Here is a 16,948-nt window from a genome sequence, read left to right as displayed (position 1 = left end):
CCTTGCTGGCAGATCTAAGGCGCGTTTACATTGACAGACATTGTCCATGTACATTGCCCGCCTACACTCGCCAAAAGATGTATGTAGATCGCAGGCAATGTCGTTTGTTCACTAGCAGCGTGCCGGCTACTCGGGTATATTTCGATGTCGATGAGTTGAAGATATGTTGGAGATGGAACACGCGGATTGTCGAAGTTCCTCTCAAATACGAAGCGCAGTAAATCCTGACTTTTGAAGAATAAATGCATGCACTTACATCTGCAGCCGGATATCATTTAATATAAACAATGAATATTATGTATGAAAAAGTTTTCTCCCATAAAATACTACACATGCGTTTGGTTATTAATATTTTATAGAAACCCAGAATTTAATGATTTGATTTAAGCTTTTCAACCCTTCCAAGCAATTTTTTTCGATATAAATACATAGGTTAAAATCTTTATAGGAAACACCATGACAGATCGAGTAGTGTATTAAAAACTGTGCAATTCCTTTGAAAAAAATGAAGTTGAACTGAAGTTCGCTTTCCGAACAATTCTTTACGACATATCCACGAATGGATGGTACGTGACTCTGCAGTGATTTCGACAAACAGCATGTATTTTCAAATTTTCTACTTTCGCCTTTCCTTGCTGCAATAGCGAATGCTTCGTCATAAATCTCACCATCGCACAGCGGGATCGTTGCTTCCTAAATGGAGTAAAAAACACATTTTCCCTACATTTGCTCGCAGACGTTGTCTCTCGTCTTCCATTCTAATGGAAGACAAAATACTTGTCCGTGAACGTGCATTTTACGAGGTTTTTCATCGGACAACGTATATAGATTGACGGCGAACGCATGTCTGTCGACAACTGTCTGCACTAGATTCTTACTCGCGGATTGTCTCTGGACCTGAATTTCGTTTTCCTTTGTCCGCGGATTTCCCGCGGAAAATAAAATTGCCTGCGAATACGTGTCTACATACAAATCTCTGCTAGTGCAGACCGGCCTTTAGACTGCCACAGCTTAGCGAAAAACGAGAACGTACGTGTACGTTGTTTTAAGAAAAGTAGTCGCTAATAGCCCAAACCTAATAGTTGACGTGACTAAACAATAGAACAACAACGATAAAATTCATTTAGTTGCTTAACATAAACCGAAACGAATAAGCTGTATACGAAGCAAGCAAGCAAGCAATATCGATCAGTCGAGGCGTCAAAGGCTACTCGAACAATTCCAATATTCCACTTCAATAAATTACAAACCGCTAACGGCCAGCCTACAATAAATCGAAACGCAGAACTCTATTATTGTCGCCCCCGACGCGTTAACATAGCCTTCCGTTCCTTCCTTTCATCTCTCGATACTGGTTCGCATTGCAATCCGCGTGCCCACGAACCGGTACCAGATAGCAGCAGTAATAAATGTCGACAGGTCGGGCGAGCAACTGACCAATAAAAATTTATCATCGCCGCACCGTGGATCGTCAAATTCTACAGATGCAATGCTCATGTAAAATTTATCCAGTCGAAGAATTAGAGAGGAAATAAAGACAATTGTATGAAAAATGTAGAATAACGTTTAAGATGGGAATACGTACGTTTGAGATAGGAATAAATGAAATAACAATAAAATATTAGATTATCATTTTGAGTTGCAAAAGTCACAAAAGATCAATTTACGAAAATTTTTATTATAAATCAAGAATGTAAAATTTTGGACGTATTTACGTTAGTATGTTTCTTCGCTTATTGTTAGTATCTAGTTCTTCTATACATTTGTAGTTCCTCGTGCATGCTATATTTTTTTATCTTTTAATGATCATGTATTATAAATTTTATTATAAATTTAATTTAATAAATAGTCTGGTAAAAATCATCATTGTGCAGAAATTTGTGGATTGAAACGTACCTATATGGTGTTTATTGGCGAAGTATAATAATTCGAATCCGTGATGACTAAATTTTGTTCGACTTTGATTACAAAAATGACGGAAGATTAGCCGTTTGCCTCGAAAGAAATAAAAGTGAAATGCTACCGATGTCAATTAATTTTTAATAGCCTATCGTTGTCCGGATGAAAATGGTTATCTTAGGAATTATTGGCTTGTTATCTTCTTTGGTACCCATTAATTATGCACTAAATGTAACTTTTTTCCGATTAATTGTCGTGATATCAATTTTTTGAAATATTTTTTATGCTGTTCCTATATTTAAATCGCTAACTCGATTGGAATTATTTTATTTTTATGATAATGTAAGCAGGTATCAATTAGTCGTTTTATGGACTGTTCGATTTTCTTTTCTTATTGTTGTAAATTTGGAACAAGGAACTTAAAATTTTTTGTACTTTTAGAGATATTGGCTATTTTATACGTAACGCATGAAACAATCGTTTTATTGCATAAAACTGCATTTTAATGTTATGAATTAATTTTATACGATGAACAGAAAGTATTCGCTATTACAGATCGAATTCTTAAATAAAGACTCTATATAAAACGTTAGAGGAAATTGTTTTTGTTCATTGAAAAGCTGAAGCTTACGGTTATGCAGTAACAAAGTATTTTAAAATATATGTTTCTTATTTTCTACATTTTTGCCTTCATTTCAAAATACACGTGTACATATATGAAAAGGCACTTTCATAAAGATAAATAAAGAAACGTTGTGTTATATCTATTTATGACAAAATTTTGTGAAAAATATTTTTTATTATTTTTTCTGTTACCCATACGTATATATTGCCCATGAATTTTTATTTCCTGAGAACAAAGGTATACTAGACGTTTTACTTATATTTTATTCTTTAAATCTACTAAACTAACCGGACATTTTGTTGCGCTATTCCTAATAATTCCTAATAATAAAATGTTCAGTTTAAAAATACGATTTACAACCGTCATAAGGGAACAAGATTAATTTTACGTTTTTACAAAATTTTCACTAATTATTGCGAATATTTCATTACAAAACTAAATATATATCAAACTTTTCCAAAATATCGTCTAAGCATCGAGAGCATTTAACTTTAAAGCCAAATACATGCATATATATGTATATAACGTTTCTACAAAATGTTATCACGATTATTTAATTTTAAGATTGAATTGTTTCTTTGCTAATATTTCTTTCACTACTTAAAACTCAATATTTCATTCTTCAGTACTTAGCGGTTCGCTAAACTCTTACTATAGTTGAATAAATATCGAATTAATGGAAATTCGCGCTATCCGGTTACAAACTTTCACAAAACGATTATGAAGGTAAATGACATGAATTTTTATTAAATTCGTATTAACCTTTCAAATTGTATATCTTTCCCACAATTATCCGAAGAATGAAACGATTGCCTTTATCCTCACCAAATCGACAAGTTGTGAAACTGAAACTTCTTCCTATATACAATTCCGTCGGCATTTTTAATATCATTATCACGTCTGATCTATTCACACCGTATTCCCTTTATTTATAGTGGTGGTAGAATTAACGACCGAAGGCCGAAGATTCTTTTCCCATTTAGACCTTAATACACCTATGGAGATCGATTTTATTCCTAGCACGAAACCGAGAATCGAGAGAGTACTCGAGCATTCATCTTGCAAGAAGGCTTGCACGGGTGTAAGGAACGTGTAGAACCGCGCCGATCGGCACGAGTTTCGAATAGAAACGGCCGGTGAATACAACGGGCACCGCACCTAGAATGCCACGAATCCCGTTGTTCCTCATCGAAAACTGATGTACGGAGATTGAATGTGATCGACCAATGAAATTCAATGAAGCCCGACTACGGCGATCTTTTGCATTCGACCGATCACGTGCTTTCCAATCGAACTATTTCATGGAATCGTTCCTTTACCTCGTTCGCGAATACCGCCGACGAAGATATTTCATTTTTCTATTTTTGAATATCTTTAACGATAGTTTATAATTTAACTTTAAAATTCTTCGTATTATATGTGATATCGTTTTCGTATATCGTTAACGAAAGATATTTAATTCTATTTATTTCAGTTTTTCAGATATTTAATTTCACTTTTAAAATTAGCATTTCCTTCGATTCTGAATCGTATTAAATAAGATTATCGAATTCCAGCTGTAGAAGTGGTATTTTCTTCGTCTTTAAATATATAGCAACGATGAGGATATTCGAAGTTCAGTTCGAAATTTGGAATTTGACTGTCGAAGGAAACGGTAAATTAAATTTCTTGTTATAGTAATATTAATTGATATATCATGCGTTTCGTGGCAACGTATGATATATCGAAAGTAAAGTATGGGATAATTTACTAGTGTCGAATAGAAAGTGATGAGTAGGTGGTTTTTAGAAATGTCTTGATTCGTGTTATTTACGTTGCTTATAAAGTAGGATGAGCTATAATTCGTATGATAAACTATGTGTAACTTCGTGATCGAAGAAATTCTATTTTACATATGGAATTTTTTTGCATAAAAAAGGAAGAAAAATAATTTACATAAGGAAATTGAGACATAAACTGAATTCTATCTTTTTTCTCTCTACATTCGCAAGGTATGTGGAATTCAAAGAACGTGGCATATTTTATAGTACCCATTACGAAATTGACAAGTGATAATTGATGAAATGATGAATATTTTTCAAAATAATTTCTATCAATAACAAACGCAATGTAAATTTTATCACCGCGAATCTTTAAGAAGCAAGCAAAATTTCCACTTTAGATTATTCAATTTGGCAAAGGATTTCTCAATACGAAATACATTCGTACTTTCTTATCGTATTAAGAAACGATAGTCATTTTAGTCATAATATTATTTTTTCTTTAACCTCCTCTTCTTTCCAATTAACACATAATACAGTCTCCGACAAAATATTTTTTACGTCATGCTCAACCTGCTACAATAAAATTTCTAGTCTTCAAGTTTTATAAGGAAATAATGGATGCACAACATTTTCTGTCTTATATCATTTTGTCGAATTACGTATGATCCATTTTGTTTTATCACAACATTTGACAGATTAGGTTTCATGTTTGCATAAAGATGTATCGTTGTAAAAGACGTGTCTGTAAAAGAAAGACACTTTTCGGACAACCTAATATTTAATGCTATTTGATATTTCTGATTGATATAATATTTTTTGAGGAATTTTTCTTTCATTAATAATTCCTTTGGTTTTCTACAAAAATGATACGCCGAAGAAATTGCCAATTTTCTCCTTAAAGGCTCAATATCATTAAAAAAGCTTTCCAAAAGTGAAAACAAATGATAACGGGCCTACGTTAACCTCAGTTAACATTTAACGTGTACCACCTATGCTCTTCATTGGTACACGAGACATAGCTGTTCTACCGAGATACGAAACATCTATAATTAAACAGATTTCAATCAGTAGTGGTATTTAATTTTAGCATTTTCATATTTCAGTAGGAATGAATAATTCCTAAGAATAAATAAATTCGATTTCATCTTATACAAGACAAGATACGTGTAGCGATCGTCGAAAGATGCCAAGAGCTTTTCAAACAACCTGCTACAGTAATTATGGTAATTATCTGTCAGAAATGTCAGGAATTTTCTGAACAACCGAATACAACAAAAATCCTTTGCGCCAGAGAACTCTCGAAAACCGGGATTCCCGGGTCGGCTCGATCAGCGTATCTCCGTTTAGGATAGAAATTGCGACAAGCATCGGACGATCGGTCAGGCGCAGACCAGAGGCAGACTATCCTACGAGCGGAATAAGAATACTTTCTCCTCGGAGCTATGCCTTTCTCGCGGTTACGAGGAAGGGGTGGAGGGGGAAGTGACAAGGATTCTCGGCCCTGCACACAGGACACACCGGTTTCAGGGGATCCAGGCCAGTCAAGGCTCGAAAATAGTTTTGTAATTGAATTTCAATTGAATCGGATCCCGTTGGCGTCTCTCGCGCGCATCCTGCGTTGCGAAAGTGTGCTACGACGATCCGATCGGGAGAACCGTTCGTCGTTCACCCGGCAGAAGTAAGAGTGAGTAACGGTGGTTCTCTCCTCTGCCCCATTGCCGTGTGCTCGACACCGCGATTACACGTTTGCTACCATTGTGCCTCGCTACGGCCAGAGTATGGGGATTGTTTCTTTCGTTTGTTCGCGAACGGATCGAACTAACGATTATATGCTATATCGAGACGATTTTCTTCGAGAAAGAGTGGTCGACTTGGTGATGGAGACGTTGATATGATAAGTCACGGAAGTAAGCAAAGTTTTCAGATGTTTTCAAAGGAGAAGGATGTAAATTCTATGTGGATATATGTTATTTGTATGCACTTGTAAATTGTGTATCTTATGTATACGATCATGCTATTAATTTCCAGCGTTCTTTCCGCAAACGATATGTACGAGGAAAAGATGAAGAAGATGACAGATGAATGGCGAAAAGTGGACGTATTTACGATGATATTTCTTTTGCAAACGGAAAAATATTTTTTTATATGGAAGCTTTCGTTTTTTGTTCGCATATATCGAATTCTTTCGTCATTCTACGAAAAAAGTATTAAGGTAGTATAGTCGAGAACTGATTAGTTTAAAGGATATTTTATCTTTAATTTTTCTTTTTTATCCAGAATTTGTCGCATGTAAAGCAACGAAGACATAAATACAAGAGTACTGCGCTTCGTCTTTTTTTGCTTTCCATATCTTAATTAAAGTTGAAACATCTTTTAGACTAATCAGTTTTCGACTGTATTACTGTAATACTTTTCTTTTCGTGGAATGACGAGAGGATTGAATGTATGCGAAAAAAGAAAGGTTTCCATTTAAGAAAATTCCTGCGATTGCAAAATGCCCATAGGTTTTGCACTTACGAAAAGATATTAACGCGAATATGTGCATAGTTCATTTCGAACTATTCATCTTTCTCCTGTTTCATTTTTTCCTCGTACTTATCTTTTACGAGAAAAACGCTGAGAATTAATAGCGGGCACATCTTGTATATGTTATATGTAATACACTTACAAACTATACGTGTTCACATTACATAACAATATTTACAGCTGCTAATTTTGTAATACAATTTTATAGCAGCTCTTTAAATATTTCCCAACGATGTAATTTTGTTATAGATTACGCATCATAATTGAAATGTTGTAATGCTAAACGGTTGAAGTGTCAAGAAAGTGAAAAACGATTCTTCTACCGGTTAAAGTAAATTCTAGTGTGTGAAGTCCAAATAAAGTGTAAATTCCATATGGAGTACGGTGAAAAAAGATACAAATGCTGAACAATTTATTTCAGCCATTAAGATTAAGCTAAGCTAAAGTTGGAATTGTAAGTTCTAATTAGAGTGAGGTTGAAAAGGACGAACGTATAATGTAGAAACAGTTTAACTCGTCTGATACACTTTTTGTCATCCTTTCTACACTGATAAAATGTTAACAATCGGATTTCAATCATTCTGATATTATTAATTTCGTATTATTATCTTAATGCTTTTGATTGTCATGTAACATTTATTTGCGTGTAAATATTGTACTCGTTTTTAAACATAAAATATGACCTCGATTATTCGATTATCGCATGAGGTTTTATTGCATCTCTTAGAGCACAGGTTTAACGACAGACTTTATGTTTTTGGCGTCTAGGCGAATGTCCTTTATTTTTTCTTTTTCGTTACGTCTTTTACAAACATGTACCTTTTTTTATTGAAGTTTTATAGGCATGTTAATTTTTACAACCGAAGCAATATTCAACAGATAATGAAACTAACTTTTTCGAGTCCGTCATTTTTTAAATTATAGATATTTGCTGGTTTCGCAATAATTATTTTGTGGATACAAATTTTATGTGATAGAATAAACAAAGCGTATTATCTTGTCTTCTTCATTTAACATTTTTTATGAATATAATATTTATGAGATAAAAAGCAAACTATAGTAGAGAAGATAATGACATGATAATGAATCCAGATACTTGTTCCATAAATCATGAAAATGTTTATTAATATTAAGAATTCTATACATATTAATCGCCTTCAAAATGTTTAACGCTTCAATATTTTGAAGTTCCAAACACTTTGATTAAAATCCTTCATCAAATCACCATTTCAATCATCATCTACGTCAAAATTAAAGGTAAACGTTGTAAAAAACGATTCCTTATTTCATTTTATCCAGAAGTAAACAAGAATGGAAATTAATTTTTAACCTACAAGAAGAAGATTCAGATATATTTTGCTCTTGAAAGCTGCTTGGCCCTGCTAATAAGAATCATCATAGATCACTTAATATGGTTAAAGAAATTGATTATACAAGGCAGAAAGGAATAGGACATATAATAAAACAGAAAAGCTAGGACAATATATATCTGTTTCTCATAATCTCTTCTTCTATTAATAAATTTTTAAAAACAAGGTAAACATACAATTTCTTCATCATAAAGGTCTTAAAATTCATTTTACAATAAGTATTTGTATAAAAGAAAAAAATAAAGTCTTATTACTTTATCAAGTATCTTACATAATTTAGTGATATCTGAAAATGAAACAAACTTATGTTACACAATAATTATTCTCCAATCATATTGGAGAAACAAATAAAAAAAGATAAGTAATAAAAAGGATATTGTAGAGATCTCTGTCTGAAATAGACTGATACTTGCGAGTACTGTATATCTACGGTATCTATGAAGAAGTTAGCAATCGTTCAGGATACTTTCGAAAGACGCCATTCGTACACGTGATACGTACATACGTTCCAGCTCGGCTTTGAACGATCGCAGACAGATGGATAGGGATAGCATAGGATAGGATAGACAGGATACAGTATATATTCTGTTCTGGAATCTGCTCTCGACGCTGTTGTGGGTGAGAGTCAGAAAACTAGGACTCGCGTACTCGGTAAGAATGCGAATCTAACGGGTGAGCCGCGGTTTACTGCTTGAGCACGTTCACTTTACATTCATGCGTGAAGCTAACCGATGTTTATGGACACGAAATAACTTTTTACGCGCCTGATACGCTTTTGTATCTCATTCCGAAATTGACTTTTTTTTATTCTTCTTCGTGCACGATGTACTACTGCACGTAAAAATATTATATTGTACTGTAACATAAATTCGTCCTGTTTTAATACACGTATTACAAATATTGTAATAAATAGAAAAACAGTTCATTTCCAAGAAACGGAAAAGAGTATTTAAAATTATGCAAAAATTATTATATTGAATACTCTTCCTCTTTTCCTTTTTTAAATCGAAAATAAATGGATTATCATTATGTGTCAATTCTAGAGTTATTTTTATATCTTAGCTTTTTTTGTACTAATTCTTCTATACTTAATGTTGTATATAACGCCATACTTTATTAAATTACTGTATAATTAACTGAACGAAATATATATTTGTTCTTGGTAAAAGTACGCCATGCCTTATTCATAAGAACCCCCCAAAAAATATGCTTTGTAAAAAGAAAGATTTTTCTATGAGGAGAAGAGAATAATAATGTTTTATATATATTTAGAATATATAAAAAAAAGTAAATATAGATATACATAAAAATATTCATACAAGTCACTATAAAATTTCCAGATATAGAACTATGTATAAAAAAGATCTTACAAATAGCTTGTTATTCGTAAACTTATAGTGATTATAAAAATTATTTCTATTAGTAGCGCTTTTGTACGGGTACAAAAATTTGCTACTGTGAAATTGAAACGTAGAATCTGCTGTGCAAATATTTTTTATAGCCACTGTATATATATAGAGTTATCGAACCCTTTCTTATCATGAACTACCACTAGCCTTTCCACCCCGTTCTACCTTTCCCAATCATTTTTTCCGTTTTGCTTAACCATTGGCGACTCGGTTCGCATATTTTCAAGCATCGATTTTTCACAATATCAACGCGCACATTAGTTCCGTTAGAAAGTGAATGTCAAAGGTTCGCGTTACGTTTCACGGCAAATGGCGAGATAAGAAACGCCGGCCACGACTCGTTGCACTTCTTTTTTCTTTTTGCTTCTTCCCCTGTTAGCTGTTTGCCTTTACACCGGCTATTTCTACCAAACAGTAATGGCCTTTCAATTTACGAGAGGCAAACACTGTAATTATGGTTGTTTCACTGTAATTGTTCTGATAATCTTTATTTTTAGCAATGTGGAGCCAAGGACAGGGATTTTTGATCGACTTTTTGCAGGAACATTAATTGCTATTATTATATTCGATATTTGTTAAATTCTTCGTTTTTCGATTGTTACCAATAATTGAAATGAAAAATATTCGCGGCACGCGTTATTCGAATAATCGAATTTCTCATATGCGAACATTTTTTATACGAGACATAATTCCTTTTAAATTATTTCGTAGATATTATTATCAAACGGGAACTTTTAAATAAAGATATAATGATTTATTTTATTATCCTTTCGCAATTTTACTTACAACGTGTCGCCCATAATTTTTCATTGAGCGATAATTAATGTTCTAATAATCAAGATTTCACTGTATGACATTTATGCGTGCAAATGTGACAAATGTATTCATGTGTGGACCAACGAACGATTAATAACACGCAGTAATATCGTACAAGTATACCTTGATAAACCGACATATAGGTACTACCATAAAAAAAGAAAACTTCTGTTGAGATGTTATTGATCGTGACATAATAAGAGAGATAAGTTTTCAGTTGAGTTGCTTTTGCGAAATATTATCTCTTTGACAGCTCTGCAGTCATTATGGTGGCTGTATCCAAATAAATCTACTTAAGTATCAAAAACTTTTCTTGTTCTCCTTCTTCTTGATTGCATATTTATATTCACTGATATAACTGAGTCTTTGTAATTAACAAGTAACTTCTTGCTAGCTGTTATAACACACAGAATAAACAAGAAAACTTTATGAAAATAAAATTCAGAGAATGAATTTTTATTAAACTTTGTATTCTAATTTCCATTTGTATTTAATTCAACAAACTTTATTCCACTTCAATATGATTAGAAAATATTTATTCTGTGTACATTTTATAGGAATTAACGCAATATTTCATGTTCCTTTAATAGTAAGGAAAACGTTGTGAAAACCAGATGAGACTTCTTAGAAACAGAAACATTTTAGAAAAACTTCCTCTCATATGTTCTGCGAACACCTAGACATTAATAAATGATAAAAATTAATTCAAAGATCCAAGCGTGGTATTATTGTCACTGATCCAAAGAAGATGTGTGAGATCATGTGACATCCTAAGGAGAAATTAAAATAATAATGCATGTAAATGCAAGAAATAAATATATTCAATACGATGAAACGATTCGATTCACAGTGTGTATGTAACTGACATAAATTTATAAAACGTATTGTTCAAATGTTCCTTACACGTTCAGGTTCAAATGAAAGAGTTGTAAAACGTGACCATTTGCCATTTCTTAGCAATTCTGACTAATTGCAATTTTTTCAAAATATTGTTTACTACCGTCTAGTAAACTAATGCTTATAACGTCTCAAAAAAAAAAAAAAAAAAAAAAAATTGGTGCAATTTTAAAAAAGTTATTTTGTTTTAGAGAGTGTACGAATACTTTTGTCCCCACCGTATATTGGTAATATATTAATAATATTCTTATTAGTAAGAAAATAAATTATCACATATACAATAAACAATTGAAAAATAATACTCGGATAATAATTTTTAAAATACGTAACAATTATTTAAAAGATCAAATAATTTAACAAGTCTCATTTTTATTACGAATCCTTCAATTATTTTAATTCTTATAATCTTTCTTAATCTTATAATTATAAGCTTTTTATAATACAAACTGTGCTCTGTATAAAATTTATATCCCCTTCTATTTAAAAAATTGTTTTCTCGCGTTTTTTTGGCAATTATACACGTTGTTCGTCATTTCAAGTCCTTCAGAATCTTAAGAGCTCGTTAAGATTCCAACAAGGGTGAACGAGAATCGATCTCTTTGTTTTTCTCGAAGGTGCACTTTCACAATTCGCAAGCTGGAGAAGCTCGTTCGTTTAAGGAGCGGGGAGGAAGTAACAGTAAATGTATAAAGATCATTGATATTCCTTTAATTGGATGGAACGCGTTGTTTTCGTCGTTCGGATTCTTTTCATCTGGCCTGAAAGTATACCGTTGCCTGTTCGTGAGAGAAGTGTGTCAGAATGTTTTTTTTTTTGTCTGTTAGTGAATCGAAAGGTTTGATCAAAGTGCATTACAATTTCGGTTCCAATTTCACGCCGCCAGAAGCTCGGATATATTTATTCATACAGATTTCGTAAGTGAAGTGTACATTTGCATATAGGGTTACAGATGTGGAGAATGGCTACTGAATACAATATCGTTTAGAAACAATGTCTTGGATTTAGCCAGGTTCTGATATACTGGTATACCATAATATATGATGACTTTCTTTAATAGAATTTTAATTTTAATTAAATCAGATTTTAGTTAAAATTTGGGAAGTTTAACCGAAGCATTTAAAGAAATGTTAATAACATTAAAGGTTCTAATCTTTAATGTCTAAAGATTTTAATCTTATACGTTTGAAGATTTTGATATCTAATCTTATAACTTATCTAGTAACTTAATTGTGGACTACGGACATATTCTCAATTAACTAAATATCTGACATTGATTACGTTTGAATTTGTATTTTTTTCTTTTTTTTTTAGTACATTATTCCGTTAATGCGTGATATACGAGACTCCGAGAAACCAAACTGACCAACTCCGCTTCTTGTTAATTAATTAATTGGTAACGTCGTTGCATCACTATTTGCATCACCCGATTAACGTTCAATTCTCAAACAGCAAATGACGCAACTCGTACAAATTCATCGACGTTGTAAGGAAACATTCGAAATAAATAGTGGTAAATTCTAAAGTAGCTTTAAAAAACAATGTTTATAACATCATCGTTTCGCCGTATTTTTCTATTTGTGTTGATCAACGTGGCTTTCGAACGTGATTGTTTAGACAGATAATTTATACATTCGAACAAATAGATTCAACCGGCAAGAGTGCATTTAATTAGACACTAGCTATAATTTCGTTCCAATAATTACAGTTCGAACGAATACAGTTCCACTGTACGGCAATGAAAGCGTCAACTAACACAACGAAATTGCCTTGCACTATTCAAATGGCGAAAAAACGGCACATCGCGAGATCGGAACACCCGTTACGTACCGACACGCATGCCGTTGCACTCCGCGCGGCAAGGACGCAATCTGGAACAGCCGCAAACGGACTTCACTGCTTGAGAGATCGCTGATTGTGACTGGTTGCTGACCACATCTTGCACGTCCGGATTCTACAGAGAATAAATGCATAAACGACACCACGAGAAAGTCCACTATGTTTCTCTGTTCTGTTTTTCTATCCTAATGCTTCTAATGCGTTACATCAACTGTTTCTTTTTCATTTTCTCTCTTGGTAGCTTCGATTAATATCCTGTTTAATATCCGGTGTCCTTCCACGCGAGCATTTCGTTATAGAGTGAAAAATATCGGTCGTTTGTACGTGAACAAAGAATCGATCTTCATGGTGAATTACGGTGACTCGCGAATACTATGCAAACACACGGGATAGGCGTAAATCATTCCTGGACGATCCATGAATGTTGCACACGAATAGATTTTACGGCGCATGCAGTGGCTACAGAAAATATCGTGGCATGTTAGTTTGTTGACTCCGATATATTAAATCTCGTATCATTTTAATGGAGCTTTTATATGAGTGCAAAAGTTTGATACTACGAAGATGAAATGTTGTAAAGAAACGCTTGATTGGAAGATAAGGACGTGTACAAATATGTACTTTTTGCAGCCACGGTAAATTCAACGATATAATTGTGTAGATTTTAATTACGGTATGCAACGCTTTGTTAAGTTTGTCGATTTTAACTGTATTTTAGAGTTGAGTTAGGTTTTCGCGTAGCACGTCTAAATACAACCGAGCTTCGTGAATTTTTCTTCGGACAACTATCGACAATGTAGGATCAGACTCTTTTGAGACGTAAGGGCACATTCAATTTTATTTTTTATTTTATACAGAAGAGATTCGTGAAAAGGTTTTACTGTTTATTTCCTTAAATAATAATACAAAGCAATTTAGAATGTTCTAAAGAAATAGTACGTATATGTTTATACGTAACCATTGTATGGCGAAACGTCGTTGATGATTGGAATAGGAGCTCGAGAATTTTGGAAGTTGAGTTTTGCGCGATCAAAGACGTCCGATACAGTGCCATCGTAGTTGGAAGTTTCAACATAAGATTATGAAAAGTTAATTTTAGTAACAAATGAAGTAAGAAGGAAGATTAAAAGTTCGTTACGTTCGTTAATGTCTTTTTTCCTATAAAAAGGTTCAATTTAAGTCGTAGAAATTTAAACCGTGTATCAAACTTCCTACTCACACTCCACAATGAATGAATCTTTAGCAACTTTTTAATTTATTATACATCAAGATACTTCTTATTTCGAAAGTTTTCATTTGTGAAACTACACAAAAGGAATTTTTTGTTGATTCTTTTGTTAAATCTTTTTGTGTTTCATCCAAGGTGTATTGTTACACATTTTTGGGAAACGGTAAGTTTCTCGCCATTTTCATAATTTTTTATAAACAGATCATATTACATGCTCTGCCTATGAATTTTCATTCTTTTCTCCCTCGCGTTTCTCACGATCTTATTTTTCCCAATGATTGTAACGAGCGTAGAATTGCGAGATTCCTTGCGATTTATAAGCTTCTCCAGCGTACAGTTAGTATGAATCATGTTTCGATGGTCCATAGCACCATCCGGCATCTCGAGTAATTCAATCTCAGCATTCCATAGTGATCATTCACAATAATTTATTTTAAAAATTCAGCAACTCATTCCTCGATGAATATCATCATAAGATTAATATTATCATTAATTATCATTAAAAGTCATCCTTAAAAAATTTTGAATTTGTAAACATAAGAATTTTAAATACAGATGTATATCCAAAAATATTGGAAATGTAAATGTTTGTTATAAATTTTTATTAAAAATGTGGTTCTTCTACAAATTGGAAATTATATACACATATGTATACATAATAAGTTGCAGAAAAAAATGATATCTTTTTTCCTCAAGTATCTTCTCCCAAATTAGATAGCATTAAAAATATTTATTCGCAAAGAAATCCCTTAAATTTTTATAGAATTTTAGAGAGAACAAACATTTTTTTACTGAGTGTACTCAAATAATTCAATAATCCTTTAGTCGTTAACTTTTAACGTTTTACGTTTAATGTCATTTCCTTTGAAATTACGTGCAGATTTTTACATTTATTAAAACTTCTAATACAGATCTTGCATATTATCTGAAACGTTTTTACTCCAACTTATTTAAAAAATTTCATTTTTCACGGTGAATAGATCAAGAATTATGGAAGAAGTGACTTTTAAAATTATAATCATGAGAACTTTTTAATTTTTGCAGCGATAAATATATTTCTTTTAAAAATCAGCTGTTAGATATTAATTTATAATCATTCGTTACCAATAAATTCGATTCTGTAGCTTAACAATTCGATTCATTATGTTAAAAGTTACATAGAACTCAAATTATTAAATGTTCTTTCCTTCTAGACACTATCCTTCGTTAATTTAACCGGCTACCTTTATTCATTTTGTTTTTGCGACTCGTGAGCTTTTTTGTTTACTAGGAAATGTTGAATAATTTCCAAATTTATTATGATTTATTAAAGAGATCTGGGCGAATATAACTAGATATCCTTAATCGTGTTCCTTCGTTTACCTTGGAACGAAATTTCTGATACCAGTTTTTTTCCCAATAAACAGTTTTTTTCAAGGTTACTTTCGATTTTCAAGTTTGATGGTTTTGATTTTAAATCTGTTACTGGAGACCCGTTGTTCTTTTATGTGTCTTAAAAATATCAACAAGTGTGATAGAAAGAAAATATTTTTAAAACAGCGATTGAGAATTTATTGTTTATAATTTTTATTTACTGTAATTTATAAATATTTACTTAAGGAAAAACAAATTGTTTAATAATAATCGCACGATGGTTTTATTATTAACTACCAGTAAATTTCCTTAAAAAACTAAACAAATTAAAAACATATAACTTTTCAATGCTATTTTATAATACATCATCGAGAATATACAATTGTATTCGATATATTCTGAGCGTGTAAGGAATGTAGATACATACATATACAATTCGAAAAATGTGTTAAGGTTGAGAAGCAATTAGCAAATAGAAAACTAATTGTATACTATATTGAATAAACTATACCTAACTTTTTACGAACTTTATTATACATTAATGCTGTACAGCTTTATTACTAACATACTTTAAATGTAATTCAACGATATAGCTTCTATATTATTTCATATCACTGACTATATTTTACAAAAATAATTTTAATAAAATTCCTATGTCTTTTCTCTAAACTCTCAAAAGCACAGGCATATATTAATCAAAAATTTATTCTACTAAGGAATTCAAGAAACAAATCGCTCGATGACAAAAATTTCCTGTCCCAATTAACCGTTTAATACAAGCTTCAATCAGCAGAATTAAGGTAGGTCATGCAGATCTAATCTACCCATACTTATCAGATAAACACGAAGCCTAATCAGTGAGTCATCTTATGTTCCAACTACCATCCAGCACGTTCTATTAGAGTGCAAAAACTACAAAATTACTTGCGAGAAGAATAGGAACGTATATATGAACATTCTAATAGCTTCTTGACTATTACGATTTATCACTGAAAATGTACTTCCTACTGGCATGAATTTTCGTTTACTATATGTGTATATACGCCATAACCACTATAGTATTCTATGTAAATTTGAATTTGCTATTGAATGGAAGAAGATAAGTTTGAATAAGTCGATTAGCGTGATGCGATATATCTAGGTTTAACACAGTAAAGTCTCAAAAATTGAGAGACGTAACAATTATCAGAGTCCGATTATATCCGAAATTTTGGCTACGAATCGAC

General features: G+C 32.3%; 1 protein-coding gene across 1 annotated transcript in view; it reads right to left on the bottom strand.

Moving 5' to 3' along the window:
* The window catches only part of LOC143303228 (uncharacterized), a 249,437-nt gene that overhangs the window by 28,449 nt on the left and 204,040 nt on the right, over positions 1 to 16,948 (bottom strand). The window contains exon 4 of the mRNA XM_076622012.1: positions 13,133 to 13,256. Within this exon, the coding sequence (XP_076478127.1) occupies positions 13,133 to 13,256 (124 nt within the window). The remainder of the gene's footprint in view (positions 1 to 13,132; positions 13,257 to 16,948) is intronic.

The sequence above is a fragment of the Bombus vancouverensis genome, chromosome 1 (genome assembly GCF_051014615.1).
Source record: "Bombus vancouverensis nearcticus chromosome 1, iyBomVanc1_principal, whole genome shotgun sequence".
NCBI classification, from domain to species: domain Eukaryota; kingdom Metazoa; phylum Arthropoda; class Insecta; order Hymenoptera; family Apidae; genus Bombus; species Bombus vancouverensis.
This window is presented reverse-complemented; position numbering and strand designations above follow the sequence as displayed.